The sequence below is a fragment of the Garra rufa genome, chromosome 24 (genome assembly GCF_049309525.1).
Source record: "Garra rufa chromosome 24, GarRuf1.0, whole genome shotgun sequence".
Lineage (NCBI taxonomy): Eukaryota > Metazoa > Chordata > Actinopteri > Cypriniformes > Cyprinidae > Garra > Garra rufa.
In genome coordinates, this window is record NC_133384.1 from 25536883 (window position 1) to 25564841 (window position 27959).

The 27959-nt window shown below is 39.1% G+C and overlaps 2 protein-coding genes across 2 annotated transcripts in view; one reads left to right on the forward strand and one right to left on the reverse strand.

Annotated features, from left to right (window-relative positions):
• Window positions 1-1228: 1228 nt before the first annotated feature.
• On the forward strand, window positions 1229-4475 carry klhl34 (kelch-like family member 34). Its single transcript, XM_073831131.1, has one exon. The coding sequence runs from the start codon at window positions 1560-1562 to the stop codon at window positions 3321-3323; it is 1764 nt and encodes a 587-aa protein (XP_073687232.1). The 5' UTR covers window positions 1229-1559; the 3' UTR covers window positions 3324-4475.
• A 452-nt stretch (window positions 4476-4927) lies between these two features.
• cnksr2a (connector enhancer of kinase suppressor of Ras 2a) overlaps window positions 4928-27959 on the reverse strand; it is a 115383-nt gene continuing 92351 nt past the window's right edge. Inside the window, exons 15-21 of the mRNA XM_073830744.1 lie at window positions 27379-27554; window positions 26619-26692; window positions 25475-25614; window positions 24720-24824; window positions 20572-21084; window positions 15428-15627; window positions 4928-10775 (exon numbers count right to left, since the gene is read on the reverse strand). Coding sequence (XP_073686845.1) covers window positions 10545-10775; window positions 15428-15627; window positions 20572-21084; window positions 24720-24824; window positions 25475-25614; window positions 26619-26692; window positions 27379-27554 — 1439 coding nt within the window. The 3' untranslated portion in view covers window positions 4928-10544. The remainder of the gene's footprint in view (window positions 10776-15427; window positions 15628-20571; window positions 21085-24719; window positions 24825-25474; window positions 25615-26618; window positions 26693-27378; window positions 27555-27959) is intronic.

Sequence of the window (27959 nt, forward strand, 5' to 3'; positions counted from 1 at the left end):
ACAGACACTGTTATGTTTAGAACACCTCTCAGGTCTGAGAGCATTCTGCACTAAAGGGTCAAAACAGGGAGCACAAACACACTCATAAAGCGCGTGAACACATAAATCAGTTGTATCTGCAATTAAAAGCATTAAAACCTATCAGATGTAAAACTGTGCATCATAAATAGTATTTATAGATTTTGCTGTAAAAGGAGAGAGCATGATCCTGCAAAAGATCTTCAAGCATGCAATGAAGTGGAGTCTGGTTTTGTTGACGAAATATAAAAAGTGCTGCATAACTAATCAATCTATTTTAAACCCAGTCCACTTTAATATATCCAGTGCTCCACAACGAGGCACATGCCAAGGTCGCTAAAAGGCCAATTACTTGTTTAAAACGTGAGAATCCAAAGGAGTTGTAAGGTGAGGAATTGGCAGTACAAACAGTGAGTCTACAAAATCACTTCCTTGAGACACAAGTAGCACACACACACATGCCCCTCTATGATTCATCATGACCCGATGCAGTTGCACTCGAGTGCGAGTGCATTCACAAGTATCTCCAGTTACCTATTACCTCGTAGATGTGTTGTATTGCGAATGCTCTAGACAGTAGAGAAACCAGTGTGATCATGAGAAGAGGGTGTGAGAATGTAACCAGAAGCTCTATCATAATCACCCCTCGTTCTTATATTTAATACTCCGCCGCAATCTGGCCTAATGCTGCCCCATCCCAGCTCTGAGCCAGCAGCTATTCAGGGAGGATGAAGGGTATGATGTTCACGAGGTTGGGATGTGTCCTTTTCGCTGCGGATCACAAGTACTATAAGTCTATAAATCAACCTCACTCACCAGGAATCCAACTTGTAGACTATAAACAATCTTTATTTCTTTGTCTTTGTGTCATCCTGACAAACAATCTCCAAATGGTTCTCATTGTCCTCTAGGCATTCTATCAATCTTCTCTCTTTCTCTTTTCTGGCTAGACTGTGTCCTGGCTGTCCCTCTGATCAACTCTTGAGTTTCTATTCCTGTCACCTTGGTGAGGTATGGCTTCTAGTGGCGACAGACAGAAATCCACAGTGCTGACTAACTCTGTTATTTATCAAGAGATGACCTCAGATCTGGATATCATAATAAACCCCCACCCTGATCCCTCCCGCTCTCAGTGTTCCCATCTAGCTAAAAGGAAAGGGCAACTAGCTCAAAGTTGTTCTTACCTCCCGTGGCCCCAAAATGTCTGCCCATGATTCCCCCCTCCCTTCTAGAGATCTGGTAGAAAACACATGGCTATCTTGTTGAGGCAAAATGTTTGGAGGCTGCCCACTGGGTGGAGGAGAAATGGTTGACCCTCCCCTTGCACTACCAATGCTTATGCATTTGATGCCTGCAGAAGTAATGGACCACATCCTAACAGACACGGCTGGTGTACTGACCTTTTTCTCTTCGTTGGTCTTGAGATCTTAAGAACCTTGGAAGGAGCAAGTTGACCTAACCACCTCTGCCTGCTTACCTTTCTTTCTTTTCTCTTCCTTTGGTGCTTTGTCTTACTTTCGTTGAGTCCTGACTCACCTGTGATGAATTACTACCTGATGCTCAGCAACGGTCACGGAGAAGGTGTTCTGTCTCGGTACCAGAGCTTGCGTCTGGAGGGTCGAATGTGTGATGTTGTTTTGGAGGCAGAAGGTGTGGAGTTCCCAGTTCATCGCACTTTGCTAGCCTGTTCCAGCGACTACTTCTGGTCTGTGTTTCAGGACTACACCCTGGAATCCAGCGCCCGCACTATCAGCTTGCCAGCCCTGTCATCTCTGGGCCTGGAGCAGATACTGGACTTCATCTACACCTCATGGATCTCACTGTCACCCTCCACTCTGGAGGTCACACTACAGGCTGCATGCTATCTACAGATCAGCCATGCTGTGGATCTTTGCACTCAGTACATCTCTGAAAGCATTGCTCCTGACAACTGCTGCTTTTTTGCTAACATAGCAGCTCGCTATGGCCTTTCTGAAGCATTCGATGACAGCAACTCTTTTATTGGCAGTAACATGTGCAAAATACTTGCATCTGAGGAATACAAGGCTGAGGTAATGGAGTTAAACTTTGATTCTCTGCAAGAGGTGCTTGTAGCTGAGGAGATGCCGGGAGTGAAGGAGATAGACCTTCTGCTGCTGGTTTTGGATTGGCTTGAGTGCAACCCTCAATCTGCCCTGGAAAGTAATGCATTGCTCAGTCGGATCCGATTTGGTTTGATTCCACCTAAAGAGCTCTCTCAACTTAGTGCACTTAAACCTGCTCTACGTACACCCTTCATCCGCAGCCTAGTGCAGAAAGCACTTAACTACCACCTTCAGGGCTCCTTACAACCTCTACTGCAAAGTGTCCACACCAGCCTAAGAACCACAAAGAGCAAGATACTTCTGGTGGGAGGAGGACCAGAGGCAAACAGACCCCAGAATCAGATCCTTACTTATGAACCTCGGAGCAAGAAATTCCAGCAACTCTCAACGCCCCTGCCCAATAAGCTACAGCACCAGGGAGTATGCGTTGTTGGCAACTTCCTATTTGTACTAGGCGGTGAGGTGGTGCAGGTGGATGAGGAGAATGAGAAGAGTGCTGTGATGACTGTTACTGACCAGGTGTGGCGCTATGACCCACGGTTTGAGCAGTGGGAGGAGATCGAACCATTCTTGCAGAAGAGGGCACAGTTTGCCTGCTGTGTGGTGGAAGGTATTATTTTTGTTATCGGTGGGCGAGGCCAGAAGGGTGAGCCTGCTTTGTCTTCTGTGGAAAGGTACAATATGAGTGAAGGTTGCTGGCGCAGTGGAGTATCCCTACCGTATTCAGTTCATGGGCATGCCTGTGCCACTTTTGGAACAGGAATCTACATCTCCGGAGGCATCCACGTCAACAACCCAGAGAGAGGCAAAGAATTGCTGTTTCTGAATGCCGTTAAGGGGTATGCCTGGCAGACACGTTCTAACATGTCCGTTGCCAGATTTGGCCACCAGATGGCAGCAGTGAAGGGAAGAATTTATACCTTTCTAGGAATGTATGAGCCCTTCTGTGACATTGAGTGCTACAGTCCTGAGCAAGACCTGTGGACCCGTCTCAAGCCCCTACTTAACGACCGCTTCTGCTACGGTTTGACCTCAACAGGGGGCAGGCGTGTGCTTATGTTCGGAGGCAGGAAATGGCAGGAAGGACAGGAGGTGTGTACAGCAAATGTGCTGGAGTATGACACGGAATATGATGCCTGGAGGGAAGTGTGTAAACTACCAGGGCCCTTGTGTGGGACTCAGTGTGCCATAATGACTCTTCAAGAACCTCCAGAGACCTAAAAGTCCATTACAAACACCATCCCACATACACATGGACAAACAGATGGCTGTCATGGGGCAGAGAGAGTTGAAGGACAGAGGTTATCTTTGTGTCATGGATACATGGATTGTAAAGTGGCAGGGAAAACAGGATACAGAAGACCTTGGTGGGGGTAAAATGCTGTTAAGTGTGTTTTACAGCAAACAGTAAGGAGCTCCTTAAACTAGGTCACTATGAATAGGGTAGAGAAAGTCATGACATTGATAGATGACTCGTCATAAAGACATTATCCTGAGAAATGGCATAGATTCTCTAAGGACACCGGAGAAAAGGACAGAACTAAGGATGGAATTTCAGACCACTGCACACTCTGGTCATTGCATCTTGAAAGGCGTTATGAAAGGACAGCCAAACAAGCAAAAAAAAAAAAAAAATCTAGACAAGGAGAATTTTTTTTAAATGATATATAGTGTACTGCTTGACGTTTGGACAAGATTTGACTATTTGGCACTGCGTGAAGATCAAAGGTGACAGTCATATGTCTTATGACAAAGAGACAGCTGCCATGAATGTTGGATACAGACTTTGAAAGAAGGCTACACTCACAGACGCTGAGCGAGAAAGCCAAATTAGACCATTGATTTGGAAGGGTACATGGCAAGTCGAAGTGGGCAAGGACAAGTATCAAGAGCACAGTGTGTGTGGGATGCAGACGAGCCAAAAGAGGACGACAGGATTTTTAGTGAGCAATGACTTTAGTGAAACAAAACTGCATAGTCACACATCTGACAACTCAAAAGTCAGGTCATGCATGGAAATCTAGATTCCTCATAACAAATAATATAGTGTGATTAGAATACAAATATCATTTAAAGTGAACTGTGAGATGCACATCAGTAGCAGTATAATTTTAGACCTAGTAGTAACCATTGCTGGGTTATGTAAAGCAAGTAGCTACTGTATGAGTCTGTAAAATGAATATTGTTGACATAATTCTACTGAATCTACGCAAATGTGAAGCTATGATGGAAAATAATAAATAAAAGGTTTGCTTGTGAGCTTCTTTAAAGGCTTTTATACTAATTTATTGATCAAACGTGTGAACATGTTTGCTGATTAGAAGCAAACATGTTGCTGATTATAAAATCAGCCTCGTAACCTAAAAAAGAAAACCCATTGTCAACCCAAGACTCAGAACAAACCCAACAGTTCACCTCCATTAATTTTTGTAAATTGTGTCCATTACCTTCACTGAACAGCCTGGAAACCAGCAAGCCTCTGAAAGAAAAAGAGAACCGCTTTCTAGGATATTTACAAAGGCGTCTATTTTTAACCACCCATTGAAGAAAGGTGCCCTTACTCATTGCTCGACAGGCTGCAGAGCAGCTCTCAGGCAATTGTTTATGGTCAGGCACTTACCTTTATGCCAAAATTGGCAACATCCAGGTTGGAAATGCCAACTGATGAATGGTAATACTAACAAACAGCTTTCTCCAGTTAGAATAAAAACTTCAAAATTTGAGCAGGTGTCAGGCAATGTGAAGAACAAGCGTAAATATCCAGCAAAAATGCAAATGCAACAAATATAGCATGATTACATCCATAAAAGTTTATTGACTCTAGGTATAACCACACTGAAATCTGGAGAAAGCAACAAGTCTCTTTTTAAATAATGTAATAAATAAAGTAAAGTTTACCAGGTTGTACGCTAAACACAACACATAGGAAACTGCACTGCCCAAATTACATGCCCTACTCATAATAAAGACAGGCTGCAGCACAGATATTGATGAACTAGATTGTTTTACGACAACTTTGTGTTAAAAAATGGGCTGCTAAATAAACATAACATGGTTTTCACTAAATTAAGAATAACTTTGATATATTACTAAAGTAAAATACCAATAGACATCGTTCTAGTAGCTCTAAATCCACTGATAATCACTTTCTCGAAGAGCTAATGCATTCCCATGATTCCCATGGACACATTAGCACCTGAGTCACTCACTGAGTCAAGCTAATATTGTCTTAGATTACATACAGAATGAAATGTGCTCCATTATGTCATCAGAGTCATACCTGAAATATCAATGTACATCATATAATACACATCTTATCATACAATAAACTCTCTTCTGAACATTCAGTGTGTTCTTAAAAATCTCACATAAAGAGTCTTTGTGTCTGCCTGAGTGCTTTTTGGTCTGCACGGCCTTCCTGACAGCTGAAACACTGACATTAAATCATTTGGCAGCTTCGGTTTAGAAACAAAAAAAACAAAACAAATGTGATTGTTGTGTATCTACAAGCCATGCAGCAAGAGATGTTTTGCTCTGAGAGTTTATAAAGATGGACGACCTCCCGAACTTTGACATACATGTAAATTCAAGAGTCAAGTTGCTGCTTCTGACAGATGCTGGGGTGAGTTCAGGGCAACAGCTTTGATCGGCCGAGCCATGCGGCGAGTCCCTGGGCTGAGACCAGCGATGTGTCGTGATGACCTCGGCTGTCATAAAAACTCAAAGTTGTCTTGACACAAATGTCCCTAAACTAGCAGCACTGTGCAGGACAGCTGCATGGCAGCTTGTAGAAACGGAAAACTTGAATCCAAACAGAGGTTTACAATACTGAAACATAATACTGTCTTTTAAGTTTTCCTAAAATGTTTAAATTGTACACAATAGTCCATAAAACTTCTTTCAGATTAAGCATATAAAATGAACAGCACACCTTGTGCACGGACACACAATCACTTGTAAGTGGCGTTCCTGCTCACTCAAGGATGCAGATTTTTGCGCTAGGAACATCACGTGTAAGTCTGTTTTTGATTATGAACTCGCATTTGCAAAGAGACACATAATTTCACCTCATAATATCAGGAAACCACCGTGAAGAGAGAACTTCCATAATTTGACTCAAGTTACAGAGATAATGCTGCTTCTGGATAATGGAGCCTGTGCAATTTTCTACCAATCAAAGCCCACACACTTCACTGAATGCTCATCCGTTATCAGAGGCTGAGTCTGACAAGGCGTTACGCTCTGTCGAGAAGTGCTCACGGCACAGGCACAGAAATATTCCAGGTTCAATACAAGCTATTTACAGCATTTTTAGCATTCTGTCAATTACCACATTTAATTACCTTGACTCGTTTCTCATTGGAACAAGGCACTGGAGCACAATATATGTTAAGATAATGTTTACAACATCCAAACTCATAGATCCGCAGGACTTAAACATTATACATGATATTGGAGATACACTGCTATATAAAAAGTGGCTGGTATGGATAACACCGTGTCCTAACTACACAAGACATGACGCATTTTTGTCCTAACCAGCCGCGACACATGAAGTTTCTATTTTAGAGACAGTTTTTATTTCTGCAACGTCACGGCCTGAACAACAACATACAAACTATGACAGTGATAATCTCAGATACTGCTTTATTCAAAGTTAAAAGTGTCTAATGTAAGTTTTGCTTATCATTTTGCGTGACCTTTATAGCCATACTGAAAGCAACAATAGATAGTTTACTTCAGATATTGATAATAAGGCCATGTTTACACTACTGCATTTTCGTTTTAAAACAGCGTTTTAAAAGATTTTCTTTTTAAAACTTTTGCTATGGTTACGCCTGTCATTTACACTACTCTGGCGTTTTTAACACTCGAAAACTTTCGAAAACGCTGAGGACCCCGTTTTAGTTTGTAAACTCTGGGGATGCTATTCAGTGTAAATGGACCAAAATAGAGACTTTTGAAAACAATGGTGTGGCCAGAGATTTTCTTACTATAGGGAGATAAGAGGGTCTGTATGACTTGGAGAAAGTGTAATGGCTAACTTGGATCATGTGTCCCTTAATAACCAATCACATTACAGCCTTAACGTCGCTGAAATTCAGTCAGAGTTCTGCGACACTCAATTGCTGTTTATAGATAGCATAGGAATGAATGGGAAGTGCCATAAGCTGAATCCCACTTGTCAGTGACTTCTCTTATAAAGCATTTTTTTTTTCACAGTAAACTCTAAAAATAGTTCAATCCAATATTGTTTAGTGTAAATATATGCGTTTTCGGTTGTGTAGTGTAAACAGGGATCGTTTCTGAAACGCAGTGAAAATGCCAGTGTAGATGAAAATTGTTTTTATTTTTAAAAAGACGTTTTAAAATGAAAACGCACTTTTGTAAACATGTACGTTAAATCTGCAAACTCATTGCAGACCAACAAATGTATTCCAAAACAAAGATGGCATCAGTCGCTCAGTATGTACTTTTAATAATGTTTAAAAGGTTTAATATTTACAGTACAAATTAGACAAATTGACAATTTGCTTGTCGTGTGTAGTTAGGACACGGTTTAAGCCAATAATTAAATCTGTTTTGAACATTAATGACTTACTATTACTTAGTAATTACTTACTATTAATTACTTTCATCCCTATTTTTGCCATAAGAGTGGGTGCGGCCATTAGTAAATTAAATGGATCTGGCTTCCGTCCAGCAGTGTTGCCAAGTCCGTGGTTTTAACAGGATGTTTTTTTATGTCTGCGAGATGAAGCAACCTCAATAACATGATATTTAGCCCTGGAATGTGACTTTTCCCAGGGGAACCCCACCAAAAAACGTGTATTTTACTGGCAGGATTCCCCTGAAAAGCCATTAGGCTAGTTTTGAGTAGCAATTGAGCTGATTTTGCTGTGAAAACCTGGCAACCCTGGCATCTAGCTATTTTAGCTGTATCAAACATCTAATTTTGCTGCTTGATATTCGAAATTGGTGAGTCTTACCATATTGTTTTAATGTATTATCTATGTATGAACACACTGGTTTGTAGTGCAAACAGTTTTACCATTTACTGAAAAAAATAATTTAGCTGTTCATTTGCATTCAATGCATTGAATTTAGGCATCACAACATTACAATGTGCAATTTAATGATTTGTGGCTCCATTTGCGGCTGACTTGTGGCTCCAAGAGTAAAGAAAGATACAGTCAATCAAAAAATAAATAATATGGTAGACTGTACATCCATAATAATAATAATAATAATAATAATAATAATAATAATAATAAAATATTAAATAAAACAATGTTTCACAAATTACAACTGAAAATCTTTTTACTTAACTTTAAAGTCTATAAACCTTGTAACTTTTGCAAGACAAGTGCAAGTACGCCAGAAAGGGTCTGTTTACACAGAGACAAATCCACCCTCAGGAATTACCAGAAGTTCTGTTCCTAGACAAATCTCAAAAGGATTATTTAGACAACTTTAGAGACACAAATACAAGATGCACTTTTCTGCCCAAAAATAGCCTTGTCCCATACGAATCGAGTCGAAATGAATGACTGTGGAAAGTGGCACCAAGCCAAAGATGCTGTCAATAGAACTGATCTGATTTTGAACCAGGAATATTCCTTTAAAGGCCTTTTCTTGGTATATCCAAACACTCTACAGAGATTGTGGTGAGATGTGACAACCACATCAGTGTTTCATGTTCATGCACACGCGCACAACTTCCACACAAATGTACAAGTGCTATAAGTCGGGGCCAGCCGATGTATAACAGCAGATCATAAATATATAGTATGATACAGTAGAGTATATAGTATGCTAAAGTAGAATATAAACATGGCAGATAACTTGTGTGATGACCATCTGGTGTGTCCACTGAGAGATTTTGCTTCAAAAAGACAGACTAACGCAGGTACAGCAGCACAGCAAAGTGCCAGTCAGTGTGTTTCAAGTTCGAACAGTGCCTCAGATGTGTATTTCCTCTCAGAGTTCAGTCCGTAGCTTTTATTTCCAAGTTCAAGTGCTCTGGTTCTACCTCGGCTTCCTGTCTAGCGGTGGGCCAGGTTTGTTCTCGGTGCGACGGCATTGTCTCTCCTTGTCTGAGCTGCTTGGAGGACTGGTAACCATGGCAACCCCGTGTGCAGAAGTGGCATACTCTGAAGCCTGTGGGTTGTGAGTCGAGCCATTGAGAGAGCTTTGTTTGTACAGCTATCTGTGCCTGCGTAAACAATGTTTTTCAAGTATTCAAAAAGCACATGTTGACTGAGTCTGCGATTGCTGTCAGGATACAAGCAAAAGTGAGAAGTGAATTTGTGTTTACAGACCCTAATGAGGGAAGATGCTGTATCAAACTTGATGTTAAAATGAGGCTGTGAGGCATAAAAGTACAGTATGTTTAACAGGTTGAAATGTTAGGGACCTTGATGTTGACTGAAAACACTAAGGATGAAGCAAAATCCAAAATGGCATAAAATTAAGCAAATAGTTATTTTCATGCCCAAAATGTCAATTTCATCCGTTTGTTTTTGCTCATATATTAAATATTGCATGATACATTCCAATTAAATTTAAAGTCCTATAAATAAATAAAAAAATGTGGTGATAACTGATATGATACTAATTTATTGTGATTTCTAGAGAACATGGTAACCAAAAAATAAAATAAAATAAAATTAATAAATTGTATGCATGTATATATATATGATATATGATCAAAAATCCAGAAAAAAACAATAATGTTTCAATGTAAAAAAAGTGTTTTCTATGTAAATACATTTTAAAATGTATTACTGTGATTCAAAGCTGAATTTTCAGCATCATTACTTCAGGATTCTTTAATAAATAAAAAGTTAATCTTTATTTTGGTTTCTAACAATATTAACTACCAAGTTTGTGGTCAGTACATTTTTATTCTTTCTTTTTTGAAAGAAATTAATACTTTTATTCACCAAGGTTGTGTTAAATTGATAAGTGATAGCAAAGATTTATATTGTTTGAAAATATTTATATTTTAAATAAATGCTGTTCTTTTTAACTTTTTATTCATCAAAGAATTTTGAAAAAAAAAGAATCACATGTATATATAATAAATCCGAATTAGAATGATATCTTGCATTGCTTAAATGGATGCAAACAAATATAAATAATGATAAATGAAGCCAAACTGGACAGTATTCATTAAGAGTGCCATTAGAATGCCCTCTAAAACACCTTGAATCATGCATTAAGGCATTATTATAACCCTAAATGTTAATTCTGTACTTATATATTCCTCACAGCCTCGTAATTTAAATGTCAATTTAGAGTCCATAAACACAGATTCAACCCTTACTTCAGCATTTTATTGTCCAGCCTAAGGTCCATGGAAGTAAAACTGTGTCCGCTAGTTGTTAGCCACAACTACTTCAAATAATGTGGCGGTATCGAACTCTGTGTTTGTGTGCGTCAGACATGAGTCTCAATGTAGGAGTGCGTGTGCGAGAGGGAGGGGGTGCGAGGGGCGGGTTCAGGCGTGGCGGCAGGGCTGGGCTCAGAGGCGGGGCTTGGCTGACGGTCCCGCTGCGGCTCTGATGAAAACAGCTCCACGTAAACTTTCTTCCATTCCTGGAACTCTGAGGATGTGAGCTTAGGATTGGCCAGCAGCTTGTCAATCAGTGCTACCTCGCCCTCCCTGTCCTAGGGGAGTGAAGAAAGAGAGTAGTGGAGGGTGGGCATTACAGATACAGTCTCCTTCATACAGTGGTTAGGATGTCATAGTCAAAGCACGCCACAGGCGGTTAGCGTAGACGTGAAGCGATGTGGACTCAACCTAGATGAGCAGAGCGACACACACGCAAACACACATAGCATGCTCAGACTTGACTGGAGTCCTCTGGCACTGTGGGGCTTTGTGCCCCCAATTAACCTCTTTCATTCAAGTCTGAGTGATAAGGGATGTTTATAATACCCTCCCAATGCAACGGGATGCTCTGCCCCAACATAATAAGTGCAGCACAGCAGCCCGGGATGGGGGGGGGGGGGGTCACAGCAGAGGCACAGACTGACCCAACCACTGGAAGAAAGAAAAAAAGGCACCAGGCGGAGCCTAAACCAGGTTAACCCACACAGAGAAGGATACAGAGAAGAGTTTGGCCTTGCCAGTGGTCATCAGCTCATTTCCGTTGGTTATTAGCTGGTCAATATGGTGATTAGCTGGTCTATGATGGCTATTAGCTCATCTAAACTGGTTTTTAGCTGGTCAACATGTTAATTACCTGCTCTAAGATGATCGTTAGCTGGTCAAAATTGGTTATTAGTTGGTCAACATGTTAATTACCTGCTCTAAGATGATCGTTAGCTGGTCAAATTGATTATTAGCTGGTCAACATGGTGATTAGCTACGCTAACATGGTCATTAGTTGGTTTAAACTAGTTCTTAGCTAGTCAACATGGTGATTAGCTGAACTAAGATGGTTATTAGCTCATATAAACTGGATATTAGCAGGTCAACATGATGATTATCTGGTCTAAAATGGTTATTAGCTGGTCAAAATTAGTTATTAGCTGGTCAATATGGTGATTAGCTGGTCTATGATGGCTATTAGCTCATCTAAACTGGTTTTTAGCTGGTCAACATGTTAATTACCTGCTCTAAGATGATCGTTAGCTGGTCAAATTGATTATTAGCTGGTCAACATGGTGATTAGCTACGCTAACATGGTCATTAGTTGGTTTAAACTAGTTCTTAGCTAGTCAACATGGTGATTAGCTGAACTAAGATGGTTATTAGCTCATATAAACTGGATATTAGCAGGTCAACATGATGATTATCTGGTCTAAAATGGTTATTAGCTGGTCAAAATTAGTTATTAGCTGGTCAATATGGTGATTAGCTGGTCTATGATGGCTATTAGCTCATCTAAACTGGTTTTTAGCTGGTCAACATGTTAATTACCTGCTCTAAGATGATCGTTAGCTGGTCAAAATTGGTTATTAGCTGGTCAACATGTTAATTACCTGCTCTAAGATGATCGTTAGCTGGTCAAATTGGTTATTAGCTGGTCAACATGGTGATTAGCTACGCTAACATGGTCATTAGTTGGTTTAAACTAGTTCTTAGCTAGTCAACATGGTGATTAGCTGAACTAAGATGGTTATTAGCTCATATAAACTGGATATTAGCAGGTCAACATGATGATTATCTGGTCTAAAATGGTAATTAGCTGGTCAAAATTAGTTATTAGCTGGTCAACATGGTGATTAGCTGGTCTTAGATGATCGTTAGCTGGTCAAAATTGGTTATTAGCTGATCAACATGGTGATTAGCTGGTCTTAGATGATCGTTAGTTGGTCAACATGGTGATTTAGCTGGTCTTAGACGATCGTTAGCTGGTCAAAACTGGTTATTAGCTGGTCAACATGGTAATTATCTAGTCCAAGATGGTTATTACCTCATCTAAACTGGTTATTAGCTGGTCAACATGGTGATTAGTTGGTCTAAGATGATCGTTAGCTGGTCAAAACTGGTTATTAGCTGGTCAACATGGTGATCAGTTGGTCTAAGATGATCGTTAGCTGGTCAAAACTGGTTATTAGCTGGTCAACATGGTGATTAGCTGGTCTTAGATGATCGTTAGCTGGTCAAAACTGGTTATTAGCTGGTCAACATGGTGATTAGCTGGTCTAAGATAATTATTAGGTGGTCAAAACTGGTTATTAGCTGGTCAACAAGGTGATTAACACGTCTAAGATGGTTATTAGTTTATCTAAACTGGTTATTAGCTGGTCAACATGGTGATTATCTGGTCTAAGATAATTATTAGCTGGTCAAAACTGGTTATTAGCTGGTCAACATGGTGATTAGCTGGTCTAAGATAATTATTAGCTGGTCAAAACTGGTTATTAGCTGGTCAACATGGTGATTAGCTGGTCTAAGATGGTTATTAGTTTATCAAAACTGGTTATTAGCTGGTCAACAAGGTGATTATCTGGTCTAAGATGGTTATTAGGTGGTCAAAACTGGTTATTAGCTTATCAACATGGTGATTAGCTGGTCTAAGATGATCATTGGTTGGTCAAAACTGGTTATTAGCTGATCAACATGGTGATTAGCTGATCTAAGATGATCATTGGTTGGTCAAAACTGGTTATTAGCTAGTCAACATGGTGATTAGCTTGTCTAAGATGGTTATTAATTTATCAAAACTGGTTATTAGCTGGTCAACAAGGTGATTAACACGTCTAAGATGGTAATTAGCTCATCTAAACTGGTTATTAGCTGGTCAACATGGTGATTATCTGGTCTAAGATAATTATTAGCTGGTCAAAAATGGTTATTAGCTAGTCAACATGGTGATTAGCTGGTCTAAGATGGTTATTAGTTTATCTAAACTGGTTATTAGCTGGTCAACATGGTGATTATCTGGTCTAAGATAATTATTAGCTGGTCAAAAATGGTTATTAGCTAGTCAACATGGTGATTAGCTGGTCTAAGATGGTTATTAGTTTATCTAAACTGGTTATTAGCTGGTCAACATGGTGATTATCTGGTCTAAGATGTTATTAGGTGGTCAAAACTGGTTATTAGCTGATCAACATGGTGATTAGCTGGTCTAAGATGATCATTGGTTGGTCAAAACTGGTTATTAGCTGGTCAACATGGTGATTAGCTGGTCTAAGATGGTTATTAGTTTATCTAAACTGGTTATTAGCTGGTCAACATGGTGATTATCTGGTCTAAGATGGTTATTAGGTGGTCAAAACTGGTTATTAGCTGATCAACATGGTGATTAGCTGGTCTAAGATGATCATTGGTTGGTCAAAACTGGTTATTAGCTAGTCAACATGGTGATTAGCTTGTCTAAGATGATCATTGGTTGGTCAAAACTGGTTATTAGCTGATCAACATGGTGATTAGCTGATCTAAGATGATCATTGGTTGGTCAAAACTGGTTATTAGCTGGTCAACATGGTGATTAGCTGGTCTAAGATGGTTATTAGTTTATCTAAACTGGTTATTAGCTGGTCAACATGGTGATTATCTGGTCTAAGATGGTTATTAGGTGGTCAAAACTGGTTATTAGCTGATCAACATGGTGATTAGCTGGTCTAAGATGATCATTGGTTGGTCAAAACTGGTTATTAGCTAGTCAACATGGTGATTAGCTTGTCTAAGATGATCATTGGTTGGTCAAAACTGGTTATTAGCTGATCAACATGGTGATTAGCTGATCTAAGATGATCATTGGTTGGTCAAAACTGGTTATTAGCTGATCAACATGGTGATTAGCTGATCTAAGATGATCATTGGTTGGTCAAAACTGGTTATTAGCTGGTCAACAAGGTGATTAACACGTCTAAGATGGTAATTAGCTCATCTAAACTGGTTATTAGCTGGTCACAAACAGATATCAACTGGTCTAAGACGATCATGAGCTCATCTAAGATAGTCAGTGGCTGGTTTAAGCTAGTATAAGATGGCCTAAGCTAGTCATTAGCTGCTCATAAGCTGGTCTAAAATGGTCATTAGCTGGTGTAAACTGGTAATTAACAATTGTAAAATGTTAAACGGGTCATACTCTTGTCATTAGCTTGTCTAAGATCATTAGTTGGTTTGAAATAGTCATTAGTTGGTTTAAACTTGTTTTTCACTGATCAATAAGGAGATTAGCTGGTCTAAAATAGACATCAGCTGCTAAATTGGCCTAAACTAGTCATTCGCTGCTCATATGCTGGTCTAAAATGGTCATTAGCTGGTTTAAACTGGTCATTAACAAGTGTAAAATGGTTAATAAAGTCGGCCATTGTCTGGTCATTAGCTTGTCTAAGATGGTCATTAGCTCATCATTAATGGCCCATCTTAGATTCTATGTTTTGGAACCTTTATTTTCTATTGACCAACTGTTTATAATACCCACAATGCAACAGGAGGCTCTGCCCCAACATAGTAAGCACAGTACAACAGTCTGGGGTTGGGGGTGGGGGGTTTCACAGCATTAGGCATGGACTGACTGACCCAACCACGGGAAGACCCAGTGGCACCAGGTGGAGCCTAAACCAGATTAACCCAACACAGAGAAGCAGGGTTCAGAGCAGAGTTTGGCCAAAACCCTCCTCCCACACCAGACAGAGAACTCCGTCTAACATGGATGGGATTCTAGGATAGCAGTTTGGCTTAGTCATTCTGTTGAAATGGACTACAAAAAAACACACACACACAAAATTCCTGCTTTCCCCAGAACCCCACAGACATCAGACAGACGGAGAGGGACGGACGGGCAGACGGGACAGATGAAACAAACAGGCACACACGGTGCAGTGGGTCCCATGCAGCAGCAGAGGTCAGATACCTTTAGCGTGCTCTGCAGGATGCGAAGATGATGCAGTTTGTCATTTAGCTGTGGATCGTTGCAACGCCGGATGAAAAGGTGTTTGTACTCCAGACGGGTGGAAAGGCGGTGCTCACCAATAGGCGATAGACTGGCATGCTCCAGCGCCCGGTACAAATCACCAAGCGAATCCGCCTGCCCGTGGCACTCCTGCTCCCCGCCTGTGTGGGGGGCGCCACAGAAACCCAGAGTTAAAAAGGGGTGTCTCTTCCACCAAGGCACAATTTTGAGTGGGATTGGAACAGAAACAGACAGATTGCAACATTTCAACTATGCATTTTAATGTTCAATCAGGTGTGTAGGCTGGCATTTGTACGCTGATGATACTTAGCTCATTTATTTTGTTTGTTAGAAAGGTAGAAAGACAGAAATGACATAAGACCTAGACGAGAAGTGTCTTTCATCAGGCTGGCATAGATAAATGCTTAATCAGGCTCAGATTTATGTAAATATGGGAACATTTTCTCTCGCCGTCTCGGTTTTTATCTGTTATCGTTTGAAAAAACGGGTGCTGGGTTTCTGTGCCAACACAACATCTCTTTTTCTCTCCATCTCCGTCTGTCTCCAATACACACACACACACACACACACACACACACACACACACACACACACACACACACACACACACACACTGCCCTTCTCAATCTATTTAACACTTTCCCGCTTAAAAATCAAGCTTAGAATTGAGGAGGCATTTCTAAGATTGTCATTAGTTGGTCTAACATGAACTAAGCTCGAAAATATATGGTTTAAGCTGGTCATTAGCTTGCCAACATGATAATTAGTTGATCTAAGATGATCTTTAGATGGTCTAACATACTCTAAAATGGTCTAAGCTGGTCATTTATTGGTCAAAAAGTCTACAATGGCCATTAGATGATCTAACATGATCTGAGATGCTAAGATGTTCTTTCGCTGGTCTAAGCTGTCTACATATTAGCTGGTTTAGGATGGTCATTTGCTGGTCAGCATAATCATTAGCTGGTCTAACATGGTCTAAGCTGATCATTTATTGGTCTAAAAGTTTGAAATGGCCATTAGATGGTCTAACATGGTCCAAGCTGATCATTTATTGGTCTAAAAATCTAAAATGGCAATTAGATGGTCTAACATGGTCTAAGCTGATCATTTATTGGTCTAAAAGTCTAAAATGGTCATTAGCTGGTCTAACATGGTCTAAGCTGATCATTTATTGGTCTAAAAGTCTAAAATGGCCATGAGATGGTCTAACATGGTCATTTGCAGGTCTAAGCTATAGTCCAAAAGGATGGTCTAAGATGGTCGTTCACTGGTCATAGCTGTCTGTTAGCTGATTTAAGATGGTCATTTGGTGGTCAACATAATCATTAACTGGTCTAAGATGGTCTAAGGGGTTGGAAAAGTGCAGTTTGTTGATGGTAGACACCTAAAGAAGGACAGTAAGACTGGATGACAGATTTCATAAGTGTATAAAATGACATGTTCAGTTCATTTAACACAGCCACCTTTCAAAGCAGAGAAAAACTCCCTTAAGGCTACTCAAGTTTGGCAATCAATAACTCTGACAGACATTCTGTCGAGCGGGTGGCATGTTGCTTGTTTCCTTGCTTTTTCTGTCTGTGCGCATACTGTATATGCAGGTGCTCATGTGTTAGTCAGGAAATAGGTTGAGTCATTCTAGTCCTGTTGTTGTAGTGTTTGTGTTGGTAAAACATGTGGGCCATGAACAGTATCTAGTGCTGGGTCTTATTAGCAGACATGTAGGGCGTGTATTTAGACACTATTTTGAACAACCACAAGAGGGCAGCAGTCCCACACAGCGCCTCCCACCACATGCTGCAGATGCAGGGTATAATATATGTGGCATTCAGCAATTAAATTAAATTAAGGTTGGATGAATACTGAATGAGAAGGTTAAAACAGAAAGGCTGTAGATGGAAATGAGTTTAGTACTAAAAAAAATATGTGTGAAAGTCCCATATATATATCTGTCTGATATGTCAAAAATCATTAGAAAATAATTGTCACGTCTCAAACTTGTGTAGCATATTACTTTTTGTATATTTACTATGCAAGCTGGGTTTTACTACAAGCCTGCAATTATTACAAAAAAAGCATTTTATCAACCGTGTGTCGAATTACAAAAACAATGACTAAATCTGAGTAAGTTTTAAAGCTCTTTGTGATTCTTTTATAACTTCTTAAATGGCACAGAACTCTCAAAACTCTGGCATTGCACGACACGATCTTTCTCTCAGTTGCCGGGGAACATGCGATCGAGAGTCACGATCAATAGGCCGTGCCTCTCTTTTCTTTTCAGTATGTAATACAGCACGCATAGGCTCTGTGGATGACTAACAGATGCCCCCTACTCCTCCAGAGAGAGATAGAAACAGAGCGATATGAAAGACACAGATAAGAGGGAGACTCATTAAAAGCCACTGGGATTATATATAGAGTGTTGCTGGAGATCCGTCTGAGATGACGAAAAAGGGGAATATTGGAAGACAAAGTTAGAGAGGACTGTGCGAAAGGGGACCGATGGGAAGCGAGACGGGCAGATTGGTGGTGAGATAGTGGAGATGGGCAGTGAGATGGGGAATATAGATGGTAAGATGGCAATGAGCCATGAGGCGATAGACTGCGAGACGAGGGGAAGATGGAAAGTAATACGGGGGAGATAAACAGAGTGGTAATCCAGCAGCAAATGGGCAGCTTCCTGTGAGGTTTGTGGAGAGAAATGGGTCTATCCAGACACCAGACCAAACAGAAAGAGTAGAGAATTAATAGACTGTTCAGAATTTACTGCTAACCACAAGGTTAAAGCACTATTGCATCATTTACAAAAAGTAAGAGGTGGCCATGTTCAAAAAGTAGTTGCTTTTATTGATAATAATCCAAATAAACAATCATTCTTCCAAGTAATATAAGTCATTAGTATATTTGTAGGGAGTTTATGGTTCTCAAGCAACGCAGCAACTAATAATATAGAATTAATTTGCAATCAAAGTCGGTACTTGCTGGCTTTGACTGATTCAATCAGAGCTAATCAACAGTGTGACTATTTACTTGAAGAATCCCCTGAGAATTTAAGTTAAAATTTCAATAATTTCAATAACGCATACATGTTCATGGTTCAGACTAATCAGAAATATCTAATCTTTGTAGTAAGTGTTTTATTTTCAGTTTTTAAATTATTTGTAATTTTTATTTTTTAATTTCCAAATCAATTATTAGCTTTTCATCAACTCACAAACCCTCGCAAAGCTAGTTTGGGAAACCTTAATTTGATTTTAGAAAACAACGCATTAAACAAAAAATCAATTTGAAATGCATTTGTGAATTAATATTCAAATAAAAATAAATATTAATTCAAAGTTAAAGTTGAAAAGTTTCAGTTAAGAAGCTAATGTTTTTGCTAAATGTTTTATTGTCCCTCAAGGGGGCAATTAAAATAAGTACATTTAAATTTAAAATGTGAAAATTTTTATTTTTACAGTATTTCAAGTACCCTAAGTATCCTTGTTTCTGTTTTATATGTGACCTTGGACCACAAAACCAGTCATAAAGGGGGTTGCACACCGAACGCGAAGCGCAGCGCAGCGCCGCGTCGTGTCGCGCCACGTCTTTAAAATTCGAACACATAGTTTTCTATGAGCATACGCACACCGGCGGCGCCATTCGGCGTCTGTCCGCGGCGCCCAGCTACGACTCAGGAAGCTGTTCAAATTTCTGCCGCGCCACAGAGCCAGTCATAAGAGTAAATGTTTTGAAATTGGGATTTATACATCTTCTGAAAGCTAAATAACTATTTGAACAACTTGAATCTGAGGGTGCAAAATAATCAAAATATTGAGAAAGTCGCCTTTTAAGTTGTCTAAATGAAGTTCTTAGCAATGCCTATTACTACAAAACTCAAATTTGCTGAAGTTCTGCTAAATGTTTTTTTTTTTTGTCCCTCAAGGAGACAATTAAAATAAGTACATTTTTATCCTTAAATGATCCAAGTTGTCCAAATTAAGTTCTTAGCTATGCATATTACTACAAAAAAATTAATTTGATATATTTACAGTAGGAAATGTACAAAATATCTTCATGGAACATGATCTTTACTTAATATCCTAATGATTTTTGGCATAAAATCAATAGTTTTGACCCATACAATGTATTTTGGCTACTGCTGTGCTACTTAAGACTGATTTTGTCGTCCAGGTCAATTTTTAGTAATGATTTGTGTCTAAAAAACTACTAGAGTTACACAAATGTCTATAAAGATGCACTGTCCTTGTAAATCAAAACCAACTACAATAAAGTAAAGTGGGTCAGGAGCTTGTGACAGAACCCCACCAATACTGCAGGGTTAAAATGAGTTGCATAGGAAAGAGCATGCAGCTATTTCTGGAAGAATATGCCTGCGTGCGCATGTGTGCACGTGTGTATGTATAAAACGAGTGGACACATCTCAGTGGGGAACCTCACAGCACAGCTAAAAAAAATTCTGCAACTAAGACACTGTTTACGCTTCATACAGCGCCAACACACACTCAAGCAGGGAAAAACAGGAAGATACAGAAGCTAAGAAAACACAGGAAGAGATACAGACAATAAAAGAGCTTCAAATCCCTGCACACGGCCCTCTGTGCGAGCACTGCTCTTAACAATTTAATATTGAAGCACTCAAATAAATTCACACATGCATTAAAATAACTCTGCTGTGCCTACTGTTCTCATAATGAGAGGGGTTATTAAAATCTAATAGAATGTGGTAAAGAGGTTTTAGAGGACTGATCTGAGCCGATCTTGTCCTCAGAACCATTTATTTTCTGCCATGTACAGCTACTCATGTGGCAAAATAATAACGAAGGATAGATTCAGCCATAAAGTACCTTTGCTAAAGCCTGATCAAGTCACATCCCCTTATGTTATTTCCAATTTGTGTGTCAATCAAATTTGGACTGTCAATCAATTCTAAAAATTAATTGAACTAATTACGGAATTTGTGGGTCAGGGGAAATTTTGACAGTCAATACAATAATAAGAAGAAATAAAGATTTTAATTAAGTATATTAATAATTTGATCTCCAAACCACTTTCACGAAGTCATGGAAGCACTGTTGACCCACCGTTATTGATGCAGTGTGAACGGCTGAGCTCCCTACGGCTGGGGTCCCGCTGTTCTGCCATGCTGGCTGAGGGTGTGAGGAGGGCATGCAGGCCGCTATCCCGAGGCAGGGTGAAGCTGCGGGGTTTCCCGGCTGCGTTAACAGGGTCTCGCAGCCTTTCCCCTTCAAGCATTGGGAAGGGACCATAATGTTCTTGCATCAGTGTGCGTTGGGCAGGCAGAGTAGATTGGCGACGATATTCCGGAGAAAGACCTGCCCCTGGCTCGCAGAACACAGCGTCCTCTAGGGGAAGGGTCTGCAGGTAGTGGAGGCCTGAGCTGGTCAGAGGGGTTTCAATCAGGTCCTGCCATGAGCGACGTTGGCTGGCGGACTTCCGCGCTGGGGAACCTCCTCCGCTGCTGCTGCCCCCTTGCGGTTCGGAGCGATATTCTTCATGAGAGGAGCGAGACTGGGAAGTTTCTGTGGATGAGAGGCGGCCGTGCTTGGGTTCTAGGTAAGGACTGGCACAACTCACTTGGTTCTGTGTGAGAGAAAAAGGCAAACTAGGTTAAACCCAAGTATTTGCTAGATTGTACTTTTTTCTCTTATTTGGGGTACAAAGACAAAAACTTGTCTGAAAGGAAAGAAAACACTGAGTACGACTGAATTTGATGCTCATCTTGCAACTACATTTTCAAGGGTATAAATCATTCATGCCCTTTTAAATTCACTAGGTTTAAAAATCATGAATGGACACAAAGCTTTTGCTCTTTTGCATGTATCACCTTCAGGCAAAAGGCAAGAATAAAGTGTGCTAATGAAGAAACTCAAAGAGTAGACCAGGCCCCTGAATACCCGCTCTCGTCTAAGACAGGCAGATGAATAATGAACAGAGAGAGAGCTCTGGTTTCGGTGAAAACTGCCGAATATAGAAAAATGGAGGGATGGGGACAGAGGAGTGGAGGGAGAACCTGAAGCTGTGTTAGTGTGAAATTAGACTCTGAATATGGGCCAACTGCTCTTCCTGCTTTCAACCAATTGGCAAAGTTTCAAAAGAACAAGTTTAATTATAGTTGGAAAAGATGCGATAGGTAGTGTGATAGAATGATAGAATGATATATAGAATGATAGATAGAACGAAAGTATGACAAAATGATAGATGATAGATAAGTAGATATAGATAGAACAATAGATATAGATAGATTAACAAATTGAACGACAGATAGAATGATAGAAAGATAGAAACATAGAATGATAGATAGAACAATATATAAAATGATAGATAGAATAATAGATAAAATGATAGAACGATTGATAGATCGATAGAACAAACCACAGAATGATAGAACGATAGATAGAACAGAACGATCAAAAGATAAAATGACCGAAAGATAGATAGAATGATTGAAAGAACGACAGACAGATAGAACAACAGAACGATCAACAGATAGAATGACAGAATGATAGACAGAATGATAGACAGAACGATAGATTGATAGAACAATAGAACAAATGATAGATCAATAGATAGAAGTGGATAGACAGATCAAATGATAGAATGATAGAACAAACCACAGAATGATAGATAGATAGATAGATAGATAGATAGATAGATAGATAGATAGATAGATAGATAGATAGATAGATGATAGACAGATAGATAGATAGATAGATAGATAGATAGATAGATAGATAGATAGATAGATAGATAGATAGATAGATAGATAGATAGATAGATAGATAGATAGATAGATAGATAGATAGATAATATGACGGAATGATTGATGGATCAATAGAACAAACGATAGAATGATAGAACAATAGATAGAACAAAGCGATCAATAGAAAGACAGAACGATAAATCGAATGATAGAAAGATTGACAGATAGAATGATCAATAGATAGAATGAAAGAACAATAAATGGAATGATAGAAAAAACAATACATAGAACTATAGAACATATGATAGATCGAAAGACAGAATAAATAAAACTAGATAGATCGAATAAAAGATAGAGAGATAGACAAAAAGATAGATAGATAGATAGATAGACAGATAGATAGATGATAGATAGATAGATAGATAGATAGATGATAGATGATAGATAGATAGACAGATAGATAGATGATAGATAGATAGATAGATAGATAGATAGATAGATAGATAGATAGATAGATAGATAGATAGATAGATAGATAGATAGATAGATAGAATGAAAGAATGATAGATAGAATGATCGATAGATAGAATGATAGAACAATAGGACGAACGATAGAATGATCCATGAATAGAATGATAGAACAATCGATAGAATGATAGAACGATAGAACAACAGAAGGAACGATAGAATGATAGAACAATAGGACGAACGATAGAATGATCCATGAATAGAATGATAGAACAATCGATAGAATGATAGAGCGATAGAACAATAGAACGAACGATAGAATGATAGAGCGAAAGATAGAATGATAGAACGATAGAACAATAGAACGACAGATAGAATGATAGAACAAACAATAGAATGATAGAACGATAGAACAAACAATAGAATGATAGACCAATAGAACGATAGATAGATATATAGAAATTATGTTTTTTGAGGAAAATATTTCAGGATTTCTCTCCATATAGTGGACTTCTATGGTGCCTGCGAGTTTGAACTTCCAAAATGCAGTTTAAATGCAGCTTCAAAGGCCTCTAAACGATCCCAGCCGAGGAAGAAGGGTCTTATCCAGCGAAATAATCGCTTATTTAAATTTTTTTTGACAATTTAAACGCTTGTCTTGTTTGAGACAGTTCACACTCTGTGTGAACTCTGTTTATTCCAGTTCATGAAAGTTAGGGTATGTCGAAAAATCTCATCTCATCTCATTTTCTCCTCCAACTTCGTCCTACATCGTTGCAGAAGTACCGACCCAGTGTTTACAAAGTGCACGTGTAAAGAAGATCAAACGCCCTTTACAAAAAAAGGTGAAACAGCGATAGAGGGCGATTTTGTAGTTAGAGGAGAAAATGAGATGGGAGTTTTTCGACATACCCTAACTGTCTTGAACCAGAATACACAGGGTTCATGCAGAGCTAGACAAGATGAGTGTTTAAGGTTAAAAAGTTTATAAATTGTATTTTTTTTAAATAATCCATCGCTTCGCTAGATAAGACCCTTCTTTCCATCTGGGATCGTTTAGAGCCCTTTGAAACTGCATTTAAACTGCATTTTGAAAGTTCAAACTCGCGGGCACCACAGAAGTCTACTATATGGAGAGAAATCCTGAAATGTTTTCCTCAAGAAACATAATTTCTTATTGAACATGAACATCTTGGATGACAAGGGGGTGAGTAAATCATCTGTACATTTTTGTTCTGAAAGTGAACTACTCATTTAACAATGTCATACTCCCTTAATTCATTTCTCTCTAGGAATAATGTGTGTGTATGTGTGAAGGAGAAGAGGAGAGGCCTTGTAGAAGCAAAAAGAAAACTAAAGAAAAGAAAAGTGTTTAATTCATGTGTCTTTGTTTGTTCTTAAATAAAAGCTGTGTGTGGCCTCTTGCTGACCTGCCCTGCAGTACTGCACTGAAAATACACACACTGACTGTTAACCAGCACACACACAAATTAAACAACACACATTCAGGAACGCACACACACCAAATCCTATCATCTATTAAATGGCTTTTTTATTTTTATTTTATGGTAATGTGAATTTGTCATTGAAATCTTAAAAATAGGCTTTGTTTGTAATCACAAAACAAAAAAAAAATATTTTTTATCTTTTAATTTTGTGTGAAATATTACTCAATGATTAATATGACAGACTTTTCAAAAAGGAAATAAATATCCAATACTGTCTGAGCACAGGGTAAATGTAACAGTGACTCACAAAGACTGAGAGATACGTAGAGACACAGAGAGATAAGGCTCAATCTCATCACATCTCTACAGTGGGCTCAGAGATGTAGAGAGAGGTGGTCTGACTCATTCACACACATACACACACACACACACATAGCCACTCAGTGACGTGGTAAGGCCAGGTCTGGGGGACGGCACTACAAAACAGCTCTTTTACCAATGCCAAATGTCAAGCATTATGAAGCAGTGCTATTGTGTGGGATTACACAATGAGAGGGAGCCGTGTGTGTCTGTGTGTGTGTTGGATGCTGACTCACTGAGGGTGGCCGTGGGTACGTGTCATAAGGGGGCGGTGGGCTGTCTTGCTTGGGCGTCGAGGGCGTCTCATTGTCTTCGTGTTCACTTTCACTCCAGTAGTCTGCTGGAAGAGAGAGGGGAGCATGCAGGGAGTCATTAGCTTGTTGCAAAACATTTCCATAAAGTAAACAATAATTAAATTAAAGCCTCGGAGATCATGGGGGGAGCAAAGACACATGCAGGTTTTTCTATGAGGACCTGCAGTAAAATGCTTCACTGCAGAGTCCTAAAGCCTTCACTATAATCCTGATATGTGATGCCAAAAGCAGAATGGAAAAACTAAGAAGAGTCCATTTGAAGTTTTTAAAAGGCAAAAGCATTAACAAAGTCATAAAATACTACCTGCTAATTTTAAACGACCAAAGGAGAAAGATGCTTTTAGAAAAACTTAATGGTGTAATTACAGTGTCTACCAGCAGGGGGACTTGTGGATCAAACAACATTAGTTTCCCTACTTTCCTTCCCTTTTTTGTCTTTTTTTCTGCATTGGGCCATTTTTAGACATCCTAACATCCAACTTTAAGATGGATGGCAATGGTTTCTACAGTCTCCGCTTGCAATGTTGTGGGAAGGGGTGGCCCCTCCCATTGTTTTGCTCCACCCTTTTCATTTACATGAATGCAAAGTAAGAAAGTGGCTTACGTTGCATTCAAGGCACACATATTTCCTGGAAATTTGAAACCATAACCTACTAACTACAGTAATTCTTACCCTGTTCTTGGCGGATTCGCTCTCTTTCTGCGTAGCCGGCAGCCGCCATGTTGAGACGACTCAACCATCTATTCATATCGTCCACACCGTCTGCTGCGAAGTAGAAGCTCTTGATTTTGGGATGGCATGCTTTAAACGCACTGTGTAGGGAGTGAAGACACAATATGAATTCCTCAAACATGATCTAGGGCTTTATGAAATTAGCTTTTTCCCAAATTCCGTTTTTCCATTGTAAATTTTTAGTTTTTAGTGTTTTTTTTTTTTTTCATTTTAATTTTTCTAGACTCTAATTAATTGAAATCATAAAACGCACACAATTTAACAGCAATTTACTAAAGGTTTAACAAAAATGACATTTTTAAGGCCCTATGAAATGCATTTTATTTATTTTTCTCAAATTTAGTTTTATTTTGATTAAATTAGCTGTTTTCCATTAATTTTCCGGATTCCGTTTTAATGGTTTCATTAATTTTTAATAATCAAAAGCATGTCTAATTATTTGATTTTATAAAGAATTAATTACATTTTTTTCCAGAAATACAGTGTTGTGTTTATTTTTTCTGGTAAATATCCCTCAAAACAATTATGTTTTTAATGATCATTTTAATTTTAATTAGTAGATTATTTTAAATAGTAGTAGTAGTACTGTCATTACATTAAGTAAAATATTTTCGTCATAATTTATTCAAGTTAAACCAAACTTTTATTTTGACGGGTTGTTGTGAAGACTTTCAGTTTCTCTTTGTATATGATATGATGATAGTTTTTCTCAAACGAAACGATAAAATGCTCATGAAGTGACTCTTAGAAATTAAGTTTATGTGTTCATGTACTTATATATTGAGTCGGCAGAGGCTGTGAGCATCACACACGCTAAAGTATGTTAGTAAAACATACTGTAAACGAAACCGTGCGCTGCATTCTTTCACATAGAGATACGCAGAACATGCAGGTTCGTATTTAAATAGTATTTTTGTGGATTTATACTCATAGACTTTAGTCTAATATCGTAGACTATTTTAGTCCATTCTGAGTTATACAGTAAATTCAATTTTTTTGACTGGATTCCGCTTGTGTTTTCCACATTGCAGAAATCATAGGACCCTAATCATCACAATACTCAAAACTTTGTAAAGTTACTTACTATTTTTTGCGACATTCACTGGCTCTGTCGATCTTAAACTCCGGGAGGCTGACAAACCCTTCGGCCTTCTCATCCTACAAGGTGGAAAAATAAAGAGAGAGGATTGTGTGGACGTTTCACCCCATTACTCTCATCTGTAATGTCATTACATCCTCGTTAGGGGTTACATCTCCTTATTTTTCTCTCTTTCTTGGTTCATTCCATTACTTTTTTCCCCTCTGCATTAAATTGCAGCAGTGCTGCTGACAGGAACTCTGCATAAATAAATGAAAAGCATAAATTGTTGCGGCTCTCTGTAAGCCTGTCTGTGTTTACAAAACCCACACAGTAGAAGATCATCAATTATTGCAGAGCCGGACTATGTTGCAGGATTCTCAGTGGACCAAAACCAGGCAGAGAGGAACCCTCCCCTCCACATACTTCCTCCGAAACCCCCAGAACGGCAGCCATATCCCACACCCTGGCCATGATAAAAAGCGAGAACACTGAAGGTAATTAATCAAAAGCGAAGGAGCAAGGGAACAAGTACGGAAGAGAAGGGGAGTGTTTGTTGGGAGAAGTTTCTTATCTTCATTACAGCAACTGCATGTGTAGAAGACTGTTTTGTTGGGGCAGATGAGCATTAATCTTGTTCCACACAAGAGGGTAAAGCCGGCACCAATTAAAGTCTCATCTCTAGATCGATACAGTTTCTGCTGCGCTGGTGGATACGAGAAACAACGAAGACAACTGTATTGGCCAAACACGCACACACACTCACCTCTTCATTCATGTACCAGTACAAGCAGGCGTCCTTCAAAACAAACCAGTACTTCTTCCACTTCTGCGAGAAATAGCTCTTTGCGTCCTTCTTTTTCCACAGCCAGCCCTCACAGTCTCCACGACCCAGGTCCTTACAGGAGATTCGTCTCTTACTGATGGAGGACAGCGGAGCCGCTAAATGTCATATAAGAGAACAGTATGTGTTAATAACTGTTATAAAATGAATAGTTCAGAATCTAAATTGGATAAAGCTGTTGTATAACAGAATCATCAATTCATTTCTATATTAAAGGGCAGCAACAACATGTTGTTTCAAATCAGGTAACATTTGTTCATTTGTAGACCATAAAAGGCAGGATGTTCATGCTGCTCTTTTCCTTATCATGAAAGTGAATAATGACCAATAAACACCCCAAAATGGTCAAAAAGCAGAAGTAATTAGTTTCATAATCATACTTCTAAAGCAGTATGAAAACTTCACTGCAAAAAAAGGCTTATCTTACTTAGTCTTGTTTCTAGTCAAAATATCTATAAAGTCTTAAATTAAGATGTATTTACTAGATAAGCTAAATGACATAA

Bases quoted from the DNA above. Each gene is read 5' to 3' on its own strand.
- klhl34 (XM_073831131.1), top strand. From the start codon at position 1,560: ATGAATTACTACCTGATGCTCAGCAACGGTCACGGAGAAGGTGTTCTG.